This window comes from Barbatula barbatula, assembly GCF_947034865.1.
Source record: "Barbatula barbatula genome assembly, chromosome: 9".
NCBI lineage: Eukaryota > Metazoa > Chordata > Actinopteri > Cypriniformes > Nemacheilidae > Barbatula > Barbatula barbatula.
In genome coordinates, this window is record NC_136772.1 from 25052390 (window position 1) to 25069335 (window position 16946).

Sequence of the window (16946 nt, forward strand, 5' to 3'; positions counted from 1 at the left end):
TGGATGATAGTGGACTATAAGATCTTCACACCTGGAGAAAAACACTTGAAACAAGGACTGTTCACCGTCCTGGAACAAATACCGTAAGCACCGTAAACATGTGTGTGTGTGTGTGTGTGTGTGTGCGCTGCTCAAATACAACAACAACAACACATTCACATTCCATTGATAATGCAGCTGTTAACAGGAAATACAAAACCATACAACATCAACATGTTGTGATGCTGTTACGACACACTTTATATCTCTCTTTATATGTGTAGTGGAACGCAGGACCTTTATTGTTTTATTGACAGTTTGTTGTGTTTCTTTGCTTCAGCGGTATGATGGTAAACGCAGATAAAACTGAAGAACTGTTGAAGAGAGGTTACTGGGCGAGCTACAACATCCCGTGAGTAAAACATCACGACAGTCACGTCAAGAGATCAAACACACATACGTGTATCTGGAAGAGTGATGACACAGAGATGTGAAGCGAGATCCGGCCCATCATCTGACACGTGTCGGCCCGTTCATGACAGAGATGACAAACAATTCCCCGGATCTCTCTGTGTATATATGTCTTTTATATCAAACCATATCAGTGACATCCTCACCTCACGTGTCATCAGGGATTTGTCTGTATGTGCTGTGAAGTGAATTTCATTGGTCATCTTTTTGTTGATGTGATGTCGCGTTTGATGTTGTAGATATTTTGAGGAGGTTTTCAATGCGAGCGGAGGTCAAGAGCTGCTTCAGAAATACGGATCGTGGTTTTCCTTCAGTGAGAATCCTCGAGCGCAGATATTCCGCAGAAATCAAACTCTCATCACTGACATGGAGTCCATGGTGCGGCTTATGAGGTCAAATCTCCTCCTCATGTCTGATCACTGACACCAACCTGACTTTACCATCTCCTCTTACTGCAGTGTGTCAACATGTCTGTCTCTCTCTGTCTGTCTGTGGCAGGTATAATAACTATAAGGAGGACCCTTTGTCCGTCTGTGATGAGTGCGTTCCGGCTCAGAACGGTGAGAACGCCATCTCCGCCCGCTCTGATCTCAATCCTGCCAATGGCACGTATCCGTTTGGAGCTCTGAGACAGCGGCCGCACGGTGGAACTGACATGAAGGTGAAGTATAAACTCAAGCAGATGTTATTGATGGCGCTGTACATGCACACATTTGTTTGTATGTTGTTTGTGTAGTTGACGGGTTATGAGATGATGAAACACTTTGAGATGTTGGCCGTGAGCGGTCCGGCGTGGGATCAAGTGCCTGTGTTTCAGTGGAGCACTTCACCCTACAGTAAACTTCTTCATATGGGTCATCCGGACCGCTGGGACTTCAACACCGTTCATGTCAAATGGTCCACGTAGAGGTTTATTACATCCTTCTTTCTGAGGAGTCGCATCAAGATCTTCACTAAAGGGAACATTTGTGATTTTAGACGTGTACGTAATGTTTGAAATGAAAATAAAGATGATTGTTCAATAATTATGATCAGTTTCCTTCAATTCTTAATTCTTTACAGGAATATTAAAAACACACATATTACAAAATAGCTAATAATATCTATTGCAGTTATTCAAACATTACGACTGTGGTGTACACATAAATACACAGACTTTAGTTTAGTTTAATATTAAGGGGTAACTGTGGTTTGCTACACAACAATCTTAGCGTGAACATACACTACATTTGCGTAACAATATACCCTTAAATAAGTGACTGTGGATATTGATCAAGTACGAGGTTCTTATTTTATTACTATAGCAAACATGAAATAAAGGGAAAGGATGTGTTCAGTTGTACAAGCAAAACAGCACGAATGAAGCACGCAGACTGTCAACTGTAAATCTGAGTTTTGACTTTAAAATGACTTTTTATTAGATTATTTTAGGATTGTTGGTCACACATAATTTATTCAATTATGAGTTATTTTGATGTGTAAAATGTTCTGTTGAGATAATAAAGTGGTTTGATTTGGATGTTTATATGGCATACAGTTCCCTCATAAATGGTTTTTTCTTAACCCTTTATTCCCCAAACATTGCATAATGTTCCCCTTAATCTACAAACATGTACTGTGCAGGTACGTTATTGTTACGATTCTTTCTGTAGAATTCATGAAGCTGTCCATCTCCACACCATCTAGATATCTCCTTCATCTTAATTTCATCTGAACATAAAACTTTCATTCAGTCAACAGTGGAAGATAAAGAGAAGTGAACATCAACGGTGAGTGCTCATGATGTGTGATGTCAGCTGGACGTTTGACCAGAGACTGCAGCTCATATCACCTTCAGCTGACGCATGATCATCATTGATTTACTGTGCATGTTCTGAGAGACCAAAGACTTTCCAGTTAGAAAAAGTCTTTAAAAACCAACCAATGATCGTGTAAAACATCAAACTGTTGGAGGGATCAGAATCTTTATTGTGGTATAAGTTTTTTCCATGACAGCACAATCATGATATCAGTAAAGCAGAACAACTGAACATTGCTCACTAGAATCTGTTTTTGTGACCAAATGTGAGGTAAATAAAAAGGCCCAGAATAATTGAGATGATACACGGCACAAACAGCTGAAGATGAGAATCAAACATACGCAGTCATGCTGCGAGACTTGAATGTGTGCTCATCTTCTCTCTCGGGTCCAGATGATGGTGGATGAGTGTATAATGATGAAGGATCACAATATGACGTCTCTTCAGCCTTTGATCTGAAATCAAACTCATGGTTAACATACAGAAAGAAAGAATTCATGTAATGTGACAGTCCTAAAAACAGGTCTGATTTACTTTTGAAGTGAATAGAAAGAAACAGGTCTGCCTTGCTATCTCTGCGATGATGATGATGATGATGATATCACACATGATCAGTGACACGTGTTTGAGTTGTTCATGATATGTTCTGGATTGTTATGTGTATATCTATGTACACTTCATATAGAAGCTTAACCTGTTCCTAAATCTCATCTCCTGTGAAATGAATCCCAATCTTGTGAACTTACAGGTTATCATATGTCCTTATGTTTTTCTGTCTACACTCTGCTCAATGAAAGATGTCTTATTTTATTTGACCTCTTTTATGCATTCTGACGACTACATATGTAAACAGATGATGTGGACTGATACCCGGTTTGCCAGATGTCTTTGCCTGTTATGATGCAGTAAATCAGTCCGGCGGTGATGAGAAGAGCCGATCCGCCCCATCCCACAAACAGAGCCGCTCCCAGTTCAAACCTGTGACACCATCAAAGACAGTCTGCTTTGGTTTGGAAATCAAGTGAAAACACTTCATCTGATTCTATACGTGAGGGAAATACTGTATTCACTTCTTAGCTTTGTAGTTGGGATCCATAAACGAAGATATAATTTTGTTTCCATACCAGCTGTAAGCGAACAAAGCAGAGAGACCTGCAGCACAAACAGAGTTCAGACAACAAACACTCAATCCTGTGAGCGTCATACCGCTGAGATGTGCGTCTGTACCTGACAATGAATAATTGATCCCCGCAGAGAAGGTGATTCTGGCATTTATGGTTTCAGAGCCTCCCAGTCTTGTGCATTTCATCCCAACCAACGCCAGAACGCCTCCAAAGAATCCAAGAATTATAGAGATGATGATCAGAGAGCGACACAGATGAATGTGTGCTGAGTAATAACAACATTACCATTAATACTTGCAGGTTATTCAGATTTAGAGTTCAGATAAGTGCACACTATCAACACAAACACTCTTGTGTTACCTGTGATGGCATAAAATAATGTTTGACCATCGCTGCCAAACAAATGTGAGTTTGTTTATATGCGAAGTTTGAAACTTTTATGCATCATTTTTACCATTTTTGCAATATTAACTTTGACATTGTTGTATTTTGCAGACGCATTGCAGACGTCCGTTCGAGCTGTAGCCAACATTTCATGTTTAGTATGTGTGTTGTGTTTGTCATGTTATCACTTACTCTGCAAAGCCAGCAAAGAAGGAAAGCCTTTACAGTCAGTCACACCGGTGGAATCAGAGATGCAGTCTTTCCACAGATTCGAGTAATAATGTGAAGACGTGAGGACCAAACTCTGCACTTCAGAATAAGTCCAGTACTCGGTCGGCATTGTGGAACAAACCAAGATCCATCCGCTAACACAGACCACAAAACAGCCGATTTCAGCGTACATCAGCACAGTTCTGTGATTCATGATTTATGATAGTGTGAACAACACCATCTGACTGAAAAGAATCATTCCATCTGATCGCTGGGAGGAGAAGACAATGTTTGTGGTGTCATCACTGTCATTCGGATGTGTGTTTATTGTGTACATACAGCTTAGAACAAGCAGAACTACATGCTTTTATAAGACGGAGTGTCTATTTACACGGAGGACAAATAGCCGGCAAATAGTGATTGGAATAGAGAAAGTGTAAGAACGGTGATGAATCAAAGGTCTGTGTTCTAACCACTGAAAACGCTCTTTTACCTTCTCTATCACATTACACATCATAAAGGCGTTTGTTTTCAATAACTTCAAATTCATTTTTATTCATAAAGTTTAGGTTTGTACAACAGACACAACAAGGGCCATATGTGCACAAACTTAACACATGACAGACAAACAAACATTTATTTAAAGAAGTCTCATTGGAAGTCATTGTTCAGTTTTAACCTGATCTGTTCAGTTTGGCACATTACACACACTTGATTCACAATCAAAAGAAAGAGTTTAGTTAGCACGACCTTTCCATCCAGTTGGGTTCATCAACCACTTCTCCTTTCAGAACGGCCTGAAACCTGGGAGTGGTACTTGATGATCATATGAACTTCACAGATCATGTTGTCAGCACCACCTGGGCCCGTTTCAATAAGGACGTTCAAGCAACTCTCGGTTAAACCTTGACCTCTGAGTTAGTTTACTTTTACAAACTGTGAGTTGATGGTTTCAGAACAGCTGTTTTGAGTTAGTTCAATAGACTGATCTTGGGTTACGCACATGCACCACGACTGTAAAAAGCCATCATCAATGGAGCTCTGATGTGATGATTCACCATGGCAACATGACGGCAGAAGGCACTTGAGAGTGAAGCACACTTTCAGCTCTGCATACAGTGGATTTACTGATGTGCTGAAAATGACTTATTAAATTGATAAATCTACCAGTATACAAACTAACAATTAACCATTAAATGAATGAAACAACAGAAATAAGACAAATATTTTGTTCTCAGTGCTTTAGTAATGCGAATGATCCATCATTGTGTAAAGGACACCTGAAAGCCGGTTTGATCCCTGCTCTGAGCAGATTGAGTTGGGACCATTTGTTTATTACCTTTATCACTTAATTTCTGCAGGTGTGTCTGTATTTATTCATCTCTTTATTCATGCACTTTATTTATACACTTTATTAAGTCATTTCTCATCGTCCATAGAAAATGATGCTCCGATGTAAGTACACACATGACGGCTGATGTTATGATGCAAGGATGGATGAGTTTGATCTAATTCACTGTATGAATGAATGAGTTACAACTCATGCACTTTAAAAAGGGAGGAGATGGAAAGAAACTCTGTGTTTACCAAAGAAAAGCTGCTCCTGACCAGGTTAGGTTCCACCTTTTACGCAATGTGCACTTGATAACATACTACTTGTTGATAACATACTTTCAAACTTTAAACATGTGAAAGCTTATAACTCTGTATAGTCACAGATTTGTCAACTGTCTTGAGCATTATCAGTGAGCCCTGTGTTTAACCTTACAGAGTTCATGCAGGCTACCAGGTGCCCACAGGCACTGCGTTGGAGACCCCTGTTCTAGAATATTTCACAGGGGTCTTGAGTTTTTAACCTGACCGTAAAAAACAACTTTGTTTCTCACCATAAGAAGTTTGACAGAGACACACTGGGATGATGACACTAAACTCCAGCCAGCAGGCACATTTGATATCTCGTCTTATGTAGATGGCCAAGAGCTTTACATTTATAAAAACACTATACGCAGCGTTAACATTGGACCAATTCTTTGCAGTTCACATTTCTGAAGCGGAGCTGCTGAGTCCAGTGTACTTAACAGGAGACTCACAATCTAACGGGAAGATTTTGATTCCCACATCAGATATAAATAAACCTGATCACACAGTGTTTAAATCTTTTATTTAATAACGCAGTATTGGAGACATGTGGCTGGTTCTGGTGTCATGTAGCCATACAGCTGCTGTGTTAAACATGCTACAATGCTCCAAACATACACTGAAATACATACATTACATACAATAGACTTTTAAATAGTGTTTATTTCCTTTATCTTCCAATGTGAATACATTTGTTTGAATACAGCGCAACTGTAATATTAAACTAAACGAAAAAATAAATGATTATAATGTCACTTAGAACTGTATGTTTGCTTCAATAGTGATAGAGTAACCCTCTCTCTCTTCTCTCAACAGGTGTTGTTCTGGCTTTTGTTGAAACTAGTATCTTTGTATTAGCATCTATTGTATTATTGCTCTTTTATGACATATCGCTTATTGCTCTCTGAACTCTTTGTAAGTCACTTTGGATAAATGCGTCTGCTAAATGTCCAATGCAATAACAATAAAGTAAATAATGAAGTAAACAATATGTTGTGATGTTTTTGAGAGAGCTGAATGCAGAGGTCAGAGCTGAGACCGAGCCGTCTTTAAATGTTTATTATTTTACGCTCTTGTTGTGTCATGTGGTAACGCTCGTTCATAAGGTTTTCTGAGCTTTCTGTGGCTGTTGTGAAAGACTTTTACCGCAAATATTATTCGAGAAACTTAATTTTTAACAATTAACAGAAATGTCCTCTAACACAGTAACAAACCCAAAACGGAAGTGCGGAGCATCAAACAGGAAGTGACTCGCGGTAATGGTGCCCTCGTCAAGAAAACAGTGGATAAGTGACCTCTCTTTTAGAAACGGCCTTGAGTTACCCTGCTTTCTCTGGTTTGACACTTCACACTCTGAAACTGAAAAGTTTTTTTTTCATTTCAGCGTTAATATACTCAGAGTTTTTACTAAACCTGCTTTCTGAAACGGCCCAGGTCCTGTAGATTCATCCTCCACAAGATTAGGAGAATTAGACCTTTCCTGTCTGAACATGCCACATAAGTTCTTCTCCAGGCTCTTGTCCGGTCCAGACTGGACTTCTGCAATGCTCGACTGGCACCAGACCTCTTCAGATGATCCAGAATGCGGCGGCAAGAGTGATCTTCAACGAGCCGAAGAGAGCGCATGTCATTCCTCTCTTCATTGAGTTACTGTCACGGGGGAATGAACAGCGGAGGCAAAAGCAAGTTAAACAGATGTTTATTGCACAAGGCAAAGTTCTGTACTCAAAAACGAGAATAAACAAAGGCACAGTCTCTCAGTGAGGTGTTGGTCACGATCAGGCAGGATCTTAGCGCAGGCTTGCTCGGGGCGACGCTGTGATCTGAGGGTACAGAAGAGTAGAGTGAAGTTTTCACACAGAGAGACTTCTCACACTGGGACCGGCACTACAGTGCAGAGACACGAGGGGAACAGAGACAAACACAAACACAAGACAGACTCTCTGCTCTCGGCCTACAAGCCCCCCACATCTTCATTTACTGATACAGACTTATGTACCCACATAAGATCCCTGCGCTCTGCAGTCAAACAACAAGGGAAACAATCACTCTCACGCATGTCCTCCGGATGGGTTCCACGACTCTAGATCCATCTGCCTCGTGCCACAAGATCAGCAGGCGTTCTGTATGTCTTTAAGAATCATGTTTCAACATTTAAAACCTTGAGATAGTTTCAGAATGAACTACATGTAACTAATAGTGAATATTAGGTTATTTGTCAATTTGATAATATGTCAATTTATGATTAAAAAAGTACAGGCTGGAAACAAATCCTAAATATAATTAGTATAAAAGAAAAACTTAATTGGTTGTAAGAAATTACGAGTATTCTTTACGTTTTGTCCACATTTTATTTGTTATGCAGATGACCGGACAACACTGTGGCAGAATTCAGCTGAGAAAATATCTCCCGTCCAGCCCAGATCACTGAGATCAGGAGGAGGATGAAATCATGGACTCTTTGAAATCAAATGAAGCAGATTTTTACACTCACGTGTTTAGTTACAGGTTCATATTCTCTTTAGTTTTATCTGACATCAATATTTCTGCCTTACTGTATGTTCTCGCTGCAAACATTCAAACATACTTTTTGCAAACAAAAATAATACATTTGCTTTCTATTAGATCGATTAAAATTTTCAGTTGTTTTGTGTGCAGATAGACTGAGATGTCATTCTTTTTTAAATATTGCATGTGTGTTTTCACATACAATATATATCGTGTATAACATCTATAAACATCAAAACCCTTTTGCTAAAAAAACAAAGCCAAGGTTCTGATCTACACAGCATAAATAATGTTTCCTATAATATGCACGACACACTCAATCTCTTTGTAAACTCATCCATATAACAAACTTAAAGTGTGTAGCTTAATGGTTATGATATGCAAATAGAAAACATATTAATTTACATCTGTAAGCAGGTAAAAGGAAGTAATGTTCTTCTGTCTTTGATGGATCATCAGGTTCATACGAAAGTGTCTCTGACAGATATTTTCTCATGATTGGTGCGGGACGTCCTGGAGTTGTGTGAGCTGCTCCACAGATCTCTTGATGTTGGGTAATGTGTGCTTCGGACGGATCGGCCGCTCAATGGTCTTTGACTGAATGCATTTGTCGTTCTACAAAATCAAACCACATTTCATTGGCATCTGCGTTGAGAAGTGTAGCTATCTATATACAGTAAAATACATGATTTGAATTAGTAAACAAACAAATGTATGTACGTAATATACCTTTTTGGTATGATTGTAACAGCATACAAAACAGATCCAAGAATTATGAAAAAACTTCCAACCAATCCAAGAAATATTGGTGTTCCTATTGCATACCTATAGAGAATGATCATAATAAGAAATCAAGAATCTCATTCAGATTGTACTGTTATTATATTATGTCATTAGAATCAGAGCAGATATACAGTATGTTAGTTTGAAACCACAATTACATAATGTTGTCATGTATATATACAGTACATCGTGTAAGCTTGAATACAACAGTAAACACAACTTTATCTTATAATAACATTTCTCTGTTATGCAGTTAGTTGAAGACTTCACAGGTATTCTCTCGACACTCGACAGATATATTAACAGTTGATTTCTATTACTCATGGCTGTCTAACAGGAGTCACCATCACATGACAACAGACATTCAATCAATATCTTTAACCACAAGACCGTTTTCATCTGACTGATATTATTTCTGTTCAAATTCTTCATTTACTGTATCTGTTCAAATCTACTTCTTACTGATACAGTGTGTCTGCCTCATATGAGTATTAATCCAAACTCTAAAGGTTTTATTATTATAGACATCAATAATAAAGAACATTTCTAACCCACATGAAGAGCGAGTGCGGTTGTGTTGTGATTGTTTACCTGATAACACTTCTGTCAGTGGAGGGGGAAAACGCAGCTCTGGCGACTCTGTTTGTATATAAACAATATGCTGCACAAGACGACAAACCTGTGGAAACACAATCTGTGCTTATTTGTGTGATGTGTGCATGACTTAACAATATTGTGCAAATCCAGCAAAGGACTGCAGCTTTGTTTTGTTTTAGTGTTTCACTAGCAAATCACAGTTTTTGTGACACACGTCCTGAAGCACACAAGCTGTGTTCACATTCAGACACACAACAGCTAGGAATGCACAAAAAACTCTGCTCACCACCAACAAAATGAATAACGGCTCCAGAGAGTAACGTTTTATCCTTGGATTTCTCACTTCCACCGATGTAAGTACACTCCATTCCAATGAAGCAGAGAATAACGGCCACAAATCCCAGAGACATGCCGATCATCAGCAGACCTCGAACACCCTGAACGTACGCTGTACATAAAAACAACAACCATCATTACATAACCTCTCACATGAATCAATCCATATCCAATAGCTTGAGGATGAAGCTATATGATATACATGTAGCAAAGATAATCCGGCTTCAGACCAATTTGATAAGAAAAGTTGAATAATGTCTGCTGATTGAACGCATGACGACTCTGAGCTCAGTGATTGAACGAGGCTTTAGATTTTTAAAGTGAATCATATCTCACTACTTGTCATGTGCACTAGCTTGTGGTTTGCAAGCTAACAATTTAGCAAACTACAGGTAGCACATAACTTAACATGAAGCCTACATATTCTACATGTGATCACAGCAGACCCTTTTGGGCGTTAAAATTCATGATTTTATCTTTAATATCATAATGGATGTAATCCAATCTACAGATCCACAATTCCGCAACAGGGCACATTTCGGAAGCACTGCCATAAGAAAACTGTTAAGAAATAAATTACTTTCACGACATTCTTACTACATTTACATTTACATTTATTCATTTGGCAGACTCTTTTATCCAAAGCGACTTACAAGTAGTTTTTTTATACAGTGTCACATTACTGCAGAGCAATCAGGGGTAAGGTGTCTTGCTCAAGGGCCCTTCAGTCATGACCTGCTGGCACTGAGATTAGAACCTTCTGACCACAAACCCAACACTCTTACCACTAGACCACAGCTGACCAGCTTACTCATAAAACTAATGTGCTAACAGCTTACTCCTCAGTCCCCTCACTATTAAAAGTGGCTTGTGCTTCTATCAGACGTGTCTCTTTGGCTTTAGTGATGTTTCTGCACTATATCACTAGGCCATGACCTCTGATGATGAGGTCTGTACGTCATCAGCAGGTGTATTTGCTCTCATAGGTGTCCATCCAATAATGGGTTAGAATGAGAACAATAACGGCCTCAGTACACAACCTTGAGGACATCCAGAATGTGTTTGTTCTCTACTACAGCACTGTTCCAATTTAAGTAGACTTACGTGTGACTGACCACAGAACATCATAATCTCTGCAGTTAGTGACAGATGAAGTGTCTGTCAAACAGTCTCTCCACAGGTCTGACCAGTACCACGACGCCTTGATCATCCAGTTACCTCCTTTTCCTCCCACGTAGTTGACTCTCCAGTAGTCCATTGCTGTCGTACAGCTGACAAAAAGCCAACCGAGTGTTGAAATCAAGAATCCAAACACCTGTATCAGAGTTCTCCTCATTTTTAAAGTCATAAGTCTGTGATCATCCTTCAGTTGAACGCTCTGTGTGCTCACACACATGTAAATGTTAAAGGTGTGTGTGCGCTTAGCCTGAGCTAATGTAGATCTGACAGCTGTGTGTCCTAACACACATCATCCCGACTGTTTACTGTAAATATTATAAAGTCTGTTCCTGTCATAGGAGACATAATGTTCAGATAGGTATAATATATCTCTTATAAAAATCTGCTGTATCGTACTACAGAAGTTGAGTCCTCTATCACTCAAAGCAACATATTTTTCAATATTTATTATTTTAAAAAACACATTTCTTTCGCATTAATGGAGTGGTTAAACATCAGGGTGTACAATCTTTTTTGGTGTGTACAATCTTTTTTGAAAGCACAATATATTTTCTGTATTTTGTATCGGACAGTTTTATGACATTGTATTTCTTGTGTAAAGTTAGCAACAAAACAAACTCACATCATTGACCCCTTATGAAATTAATCTTGTTTTCTTTTGTGATAAAAGTGTAATAACTGTTTTTTTGGTGTATTGATTTGAAACCATGGTTTAACCATCTCTAATTTAACCTTGATTCATGCACAATGAACAAACGTGAACTACTGTCAATAGTATTTCAGTGATAGCATAGATTGGCATCAAGTAATATAACAAACATGTAAAAAGCTATCGTTCGTGGAGAAAGCATTAACTGAGGTTAAAGAACATATAAGTGTGGGGTACAGAAGAGAAGTGTGAAAATGAAAGAGTGGGTTATACATAAACATTTTTGTCAAAGTGCTTTGAAGTGTTGTAGTCTGTTCTTCTGTTGTGTGACGTCTGACTCTGTGACACGACACGAGAAGACCTTCCAGAAACAGCGCTGTTGATAAACGCTCTTCTGTCGGATTGATACGGAGAACTGCTAACACACAACAACAACAACAACAACATCAACAACAGCAGAACTACAACCACCACATTGACGACATCACACACAGCCACGAAAGTGTAATGATTCAGAGATAAATGATATTCTTCTACACGTAGACACAGACAACAGAGACGCAGCAGCCAATCACAGTCAGTTTTATAAATGAGGATTTGATCGTAGAGTGTGTGTACGCAAAAGATCACATTTATAAAACATGTTTTGAGGTGGAAGAGTGCTCCGCGTCACGTCAGGGTGACAGATGACACACTTTTGCTGGTCGGACTGCTGCAGGTGTTTTGGAAATAGAAGCCATTCTTACCGCTCGTAGAGGATCTGGACAGATATGAACGTGAAATCAAATTAAGCAGGGTTTCGACACATCATTGTGATCCCTCCCCTGGAATCTGTGACCTCTGACCTCCAGCCTATTCTCTTGACCCAATGAAGAATACTACAGTCTTCTTTAAGCATGTTGATCTTGTTGAGGAAGAAGGATGTGTAGCGTTAAGTCCACAACTATCTGCTAATAAAACTGTTTCTGTGCAGAAGTTGTTGAACTCTGTTATTATAATCTGGTACGTGATGATCAATGAACACCATTGATTTGAAATCTGGATATTTAGCGTGTTGAGGGATTACCAGCATCTATCGCGAATGGTTCTTAAAGAGACAGACATAAAAAGAAAGCTCTCTCCTAAAGTCTTTTATATGAACATCATTGAGAGGATTCTGTCGTATGGTGTGTGACTTGTATTCCATCAGTTGTTCGTGCTTTATGGTGATGGAGTCACGGCTGACGGGTGTTTGTGACACACGACATGAGTACAGAAGAACTATAGCCTTCACCATCTTGTTTTTAAAAGAGTTGATGATAACATTTTATACAGAGAGACTAATGTCTAATGTAACTCCATTGTTGTTGTTGGAGATGTTTGGCTTTTACCTTGGATTCATGCCATCAGACAACGACAGGCAGAAGATCAGTCCTCCTAAAATACACAGAACAGATCCGGCCCAACCGATGAACAATGCCGCTCCTAATTCATACCTGAGAGAAAAGCAGATTTCGTGACAAACCTCCACCTGTCAATCATTCCCATAATGATTCATTACCGTAACCAGAAAGACTCTCGTACTTCTGTGCAACAAACATGGGGTCGAAAAACTCTGAGGTGATTCTGTGAGCGTAGAGAGAGCAGGCGGCGAGAGAGCACAGACCTGTCACAACATCATCTTCACATTATTATCTTAAAGAACGCTGTCTTTCTTATCATGATCTTGATCTGGACACAGAAAAACTCTTATGATGATTGAGGAAAACCTACCAGTACAAATAAAGTTGAGACCAGCAAAGCAGACGACTCTGGCTTTAGTTTGATCAAGTCCTCCGATCTTGGTGCATTTCATACCGATGAGAGCAAATATCGATCCAAAAAATCCAAGACAAACAGAAGAGATCATCAATCCTCGACACACCTGAATATACCCTGGAGAATACATCCGGTTTACTTCACTCATTCAGATCAATTCAGAATTATTTGTGTCTACCCAAGTGTAAATATTTGATTCAGGCCAGAAATCATATTTGTATAATGCATTGTATTTGTGGTTTTAATCCACCTTATAATGCCATGTTATGTCTTATGAAAACTTGAAACTACAGTTTAAACATTATAACACTTATCAGTTAATGTTGCACTTTGTATTGTTACAATCATTTGGTTATAATTCTTGAACGTAACTTATATTCCAACACACATTTTGATTCATCTTATCCTTTCATAACCCTTTATAATACATTATACATCAAGATATGATCGATATCTGTCAACAGCTCGTAAAAGATCATCTCTTTGCTTTTCACGTTCATTCATTTCCTTGAGGAGTGTGTTTCTCTGTTCCACAGGCTGCTGGTGAACTCACAGAAGTAATGAAGAGATGGAAAACAGCCTGGAGACGTGAAAACACTTCAGTGCTAAACATTGACATGATGATGGTAAGAGATTGTTTTTTCTTTCAACAAACGTCTCGCTCCGGTGGTTTCTCTTTCCTGGAACTCCTAAACTCTTACTGTCCGGCCACAATCATTAACATTCAGTTTCACTTTGTGCACAAGAGCTGGAATTCAGCTTCATTTCTGTCTCTTTCAGTTCAAACCCAACCATGCTACTCATCATCAATAACATGACTGACAGATGTTTGAACCAAGACTGAAGAAGAAAAGAGATGGAGTGTGAATGTCTCTGATGTTTGATAAAAACAGTATAACCGCACAGACCCGTGTCACCTTCAACATTCTACATTAACTCCATTTATTTGTCATTGGAGTTTGGGTTCCTCGTCACGCTGTGTTTGACCTTTTCTGGGACTTTCTCCTGTAAAGATGCACATTGTGGAAAGCGCTATATAAATAAAGATTGAATTGAATAACATTATGTCAGCAGTCCTGTAAACCCTTCCCTAGAAAACAAACTCACATTGGCTAAATGAATTTAGAATTGCTGAGAACACATTTCACCGGCTTGTTGCTTTTCAACGCTACCAGACACATCAGCTTCTACACAAAACACTGAGAAGAACTCCCTTCAAACTCAAGTTCCTTTAGAGCAGTCATCCTCAATTGGCGGACCGGATCCGGACCTTTGCTTCGTTCCATCCGGACCGTGAGACATTTAAATCTTTTGACTCTTTTGTTTGTTTGAATTGAGCCGCGCGTCTACACAACGGAGAATCACGACAAACGCGCTCTCAGGAACATTCATGTAATGGATATTTAGCTCCGCACGCTGCTTATCTGCCACCAAAGAAGAGCAGTAAACACGTGCTCAATTCAACAACACGAGAGAACACAACAGTAAACTAATGCAGCAAAATTGAATTACAGTATATGTCAGTTTGTTGCTATCTGTCTCCAACCTTTCAATTTGTGATATTTTATGAACCGTAATGTTTTAATCTACATTGAGCATTAGTATTATTGATCAGCATGTAAACATTTGTGACCCTGTGAAAACACACTAACGTCTCATAATCCAATTGATTATTATATCAAGATTATATAAGATTTTGCTATTATTCAGTCAATATTGAAGATATTGTTACATTTTCACAGAATATTCTGTAGGATGATTTTACTGGGTTTTCACAAGCAGGTTCACATTTTGAAATGAACAACGTTTTAATTGGGAAATTATTTAAAGATATTAATGATCAGATTCTATTAAGAGAACATTTCCCTAAAACCACAGAGTCCATACATACATACAATACATACATATATCAAAATATGAAATATATGGCCTGATATAAGATCATATCTTTTATACAGTATATCCTAAATTGATTTAATATTGATTTATTTTCAAAAAGACCGGACTCGAACCCCTGATGTAGAGACAGCGATCATACACATTAGGAATCACACGCATGTGTGTGTGTGTGAGAAACCTTCTCACCGTCTAAAGCCAGCATGGATGGGAAATCCTTACAGTTGGAGACTCCGGTAGAATCTGTCACACATGTTTTCCACAGGTTAGACCAGAAGGTGGCCGTGGTGATGACTGTACCATCGATTGAAGAAACCTTCCAGTAATCTGTAGGTAAAGTAGAAGACACCAGAATCCAGCCGGAGGTGGTGAGGATGAACGCCAGGATCTCTCTTACCATGTTACTCATTGTGAGCGTCCTTCAGCGCCGCACGTTTGTCTCGGGTCAGTCGGCGCACATGAACTGATGGTTAATGTATTCTCACTGGGAGGCAGAGCCAGACTCTGAATGTAAAGCAGACCATAAGAAATGTCCCCAAACTTCACTGAAAACTTCACTTGATCAAGACATTCAACATCACGGTAAAACAAAAAAGAGAATGAGTTATTATAAACATCAGGTCACATGACCATCATTTCAAAGCAGTCTTCAGCTGTATTAACACAAGAATCAATACTGAAATACCATTCAGAATTCATTATCAAACTACACTAATGCAGCAAGAAACTGCAGAACGTTCTGGAGGGGTCTGGTAAAGGATGCTGATCTCACAATAAATATTTCCTCGGTCAGAGGAAATTATGACGAGTTAAACAAACAGACTTGAGAACAGCAACAGCAACATTTACAAGTCTCACAGATTGTTTTTTTTCTGTTTCATGTTGTGGTTTCAGCTCGGTGAAGTTTTGCTGTTGTGTTTTAGTTTAAGAGTGTGTGTGTGGTGGTGTCTTCAGTTCTGTACTTTCAGAAAACTACAGGCCGGCATCTCTTCTACCATTCATGGCTAAAATAAACCTGAGCGTGTTGTGTTTGACCAACTCAGGACAACCACCTGGACAAGAACCAGTCTGGCTTCAAAAATGAGACGAATAGACCTTTCAAAAATAGAGATCTCTTTCAATGAGGCCTGTCAGCCCATAATTCAATTCAATTCAATTTTCTTTATAAAGCGCTTTTCACAATTTGCATTGTTCCAAAGTAGCTTTACAGGGGAAAAAAACAAAAAACATAAAAAAAGAGTAAAACACAGCACATGAATAGTAGAACTTGTTATAAAAAAGACCTAGTAAATAATATCTAATGTCAGCATCTCCTGGTGGTTTATTTATCATATTTTGCATTAAGTGAATGCTTTGCTGTAAAGATGTGTCTTTAATCTAGATTTAAATTGGGCGAGTGTGTCTGATCCTGGAATAATATCAGGAAGGTTATTCCAGAGTTTAGGTGCTACGTATGAGAAAGCTCGACCCCCTTTGGTGGATTTAGTTATTCTAGGTATTATCAAAAGAGTTTTGAGATCTTAGAGAGCGTGATGGGTTGTAGTGTGATAGAAGCTCTGTTAGGTAGGTAGGGGCTAAACCCTTTAAGGATTTATA

The 16946-nt window shown here is 38.9% G+C and overlaps 4 protein-coding genes across 4 annotated transcripts in view; 1 reads left to right on the top strand and 3 right to left on the bottom strand.

The window, feature by feature from the left end:
- plbd2 (phospholipase B domain containing 2) overlaps positions 1-1480 on the top strand; it is a 9503-nt gene extending 8023 nt beyond the window's left edge. Inside the window, exons 8-12 of the mRNA XM_079464828.1 lie at positions 1-83; positions 320-391; positions 690-842; positions 949-1111; positions 1187-1480. The exon at positions 1-83 is cut by the window's left edge and continues 13 nt beyond it. Coding sequence (XP_079320954.1) covers positions 1-83; positions 320-391; positions 690-842; positions 949-1111; positions 1187-1357 — 642 coding nt within the window. The 3' untranslated portion in view covers positions 1358-1480. The remainder of the gene's footprint in view (positions 84-319; positions 392-689; positions 843-948; positions 1112-1186) is intronic.
- A 913-nt stretch (positions 1481-2393) lies between these two features.
- Positions 2394-4233, bottom strand: LOC306898400 (claudin-10-like). The gene is made up of 5 exons (XM_079463856.1): positions 3950-4233; positions 3477-3638; positions 3320-3401; positions 3120-3227; positions 2394-2704 (listed from the first exon to the last, which is right to left on the bottom strand). Exons 1-5 carry the CDS (start codon positions 4179-4181, stop codon positions 2581-2583), a joined length of 708 nt encoding a protein of 235 aa, XP_079319982.1. The 5' UTR covers positions 4182-4233; the 3' UTR covers positions 2394-2580.
- Positions 4234-7939: 3706 nt separating this feature from the next.
- Positions 7940-11307, bottom strand: LOC306898242 (claudin-10-like). Its single transcript, XM_079463559.1, has 5 exons — positions 10934-11307; positions 9780-9941; positions 9488-9575; positions 8843-8938; positions 7940-8728 (listed from the first exon to the last, which is right to left on the bottom strand). Exons 1-5 carry the CDS (start codon positions 11223-11225, stop codon positions 8575-8577), a joined length of 792 nt encoding a protein of 263 aa, XP_079319685.1. The 5' UTR covers positions 11226-11307; the 3' UTR covers positions 7940-8574.
- A 636-nt stretch (positions 11308-11943) lies between these two features.
- cldn10b (claudin 10b) lies at positions 11944-15759 on the bottom strand (the record flags this gene model as incomplete). Its single annotated transcript, XM_079464997.1, has 6 exons — positions 11944-12075; positions 12760-12877; positions 13028-13132; positions 13221-13302; positions 13410-13571; positions 15540-15759. 6 exons carry the CDS (start codon positions 15757-15759, stop codon positions 11944-11946), a joined length of 819 nt encoding a protein of 272 aa, XP_079321123.1.
- Positions 15760-16946: the final 1187 nt, after the last annotated feature.

What these genes read in the sequence shown, in the direction of transcription:
- LOC306898400 (XM_079463856.1), bottom strand. Translation starts at nt 4,181, where the DNA reads ATGAATCACAGAACTGTGCTGATGTACGCTGAAATCGGCTGTTTTGTG. An exon ending in TTCTTTGCTGGCTTTGCAGA is followed by an intron (nt 3,639 to 3,949) that starts GTAAGTGATAAC and finishes GTTATTACTCAG; the next exon opens with CACACATTCATCTGTGTCGC. An exon ending in CCCAACTACAAAGCTAAGAA is followed by an intron (nt 3,228 to 3,319) that starts GTGAATACAGTA and finishes ATGGTGTCACAG; the next exon opens with GTTTGAACTGGGAGCGGCTC.
- LOC306898242 (XM_079463559.1), bottom strand. Translation starts at nt 11,225, where the DNA reads ATGTGTGTGAGCACACAGAGCGTTCAACTGAAGGATGATCACAGACTT. An exon ending in ACTGACAGAAGTGTTATCAG is followed by an intron (nt 8,939 to 9,487) that starts GTAAACAATCAC and finishes CATTCTCTATAG; the next exon opens with GTATGCAATAGGAACACCAA. An exon ending in GTTACAATCATACCAAAAAG is followed by an intron (nt 8,729 to 8,842) that starts GTATATTACGTA and finishes TTGATTTTGTAG; the next exon opens with AACGACAAATGCATTCAGTC.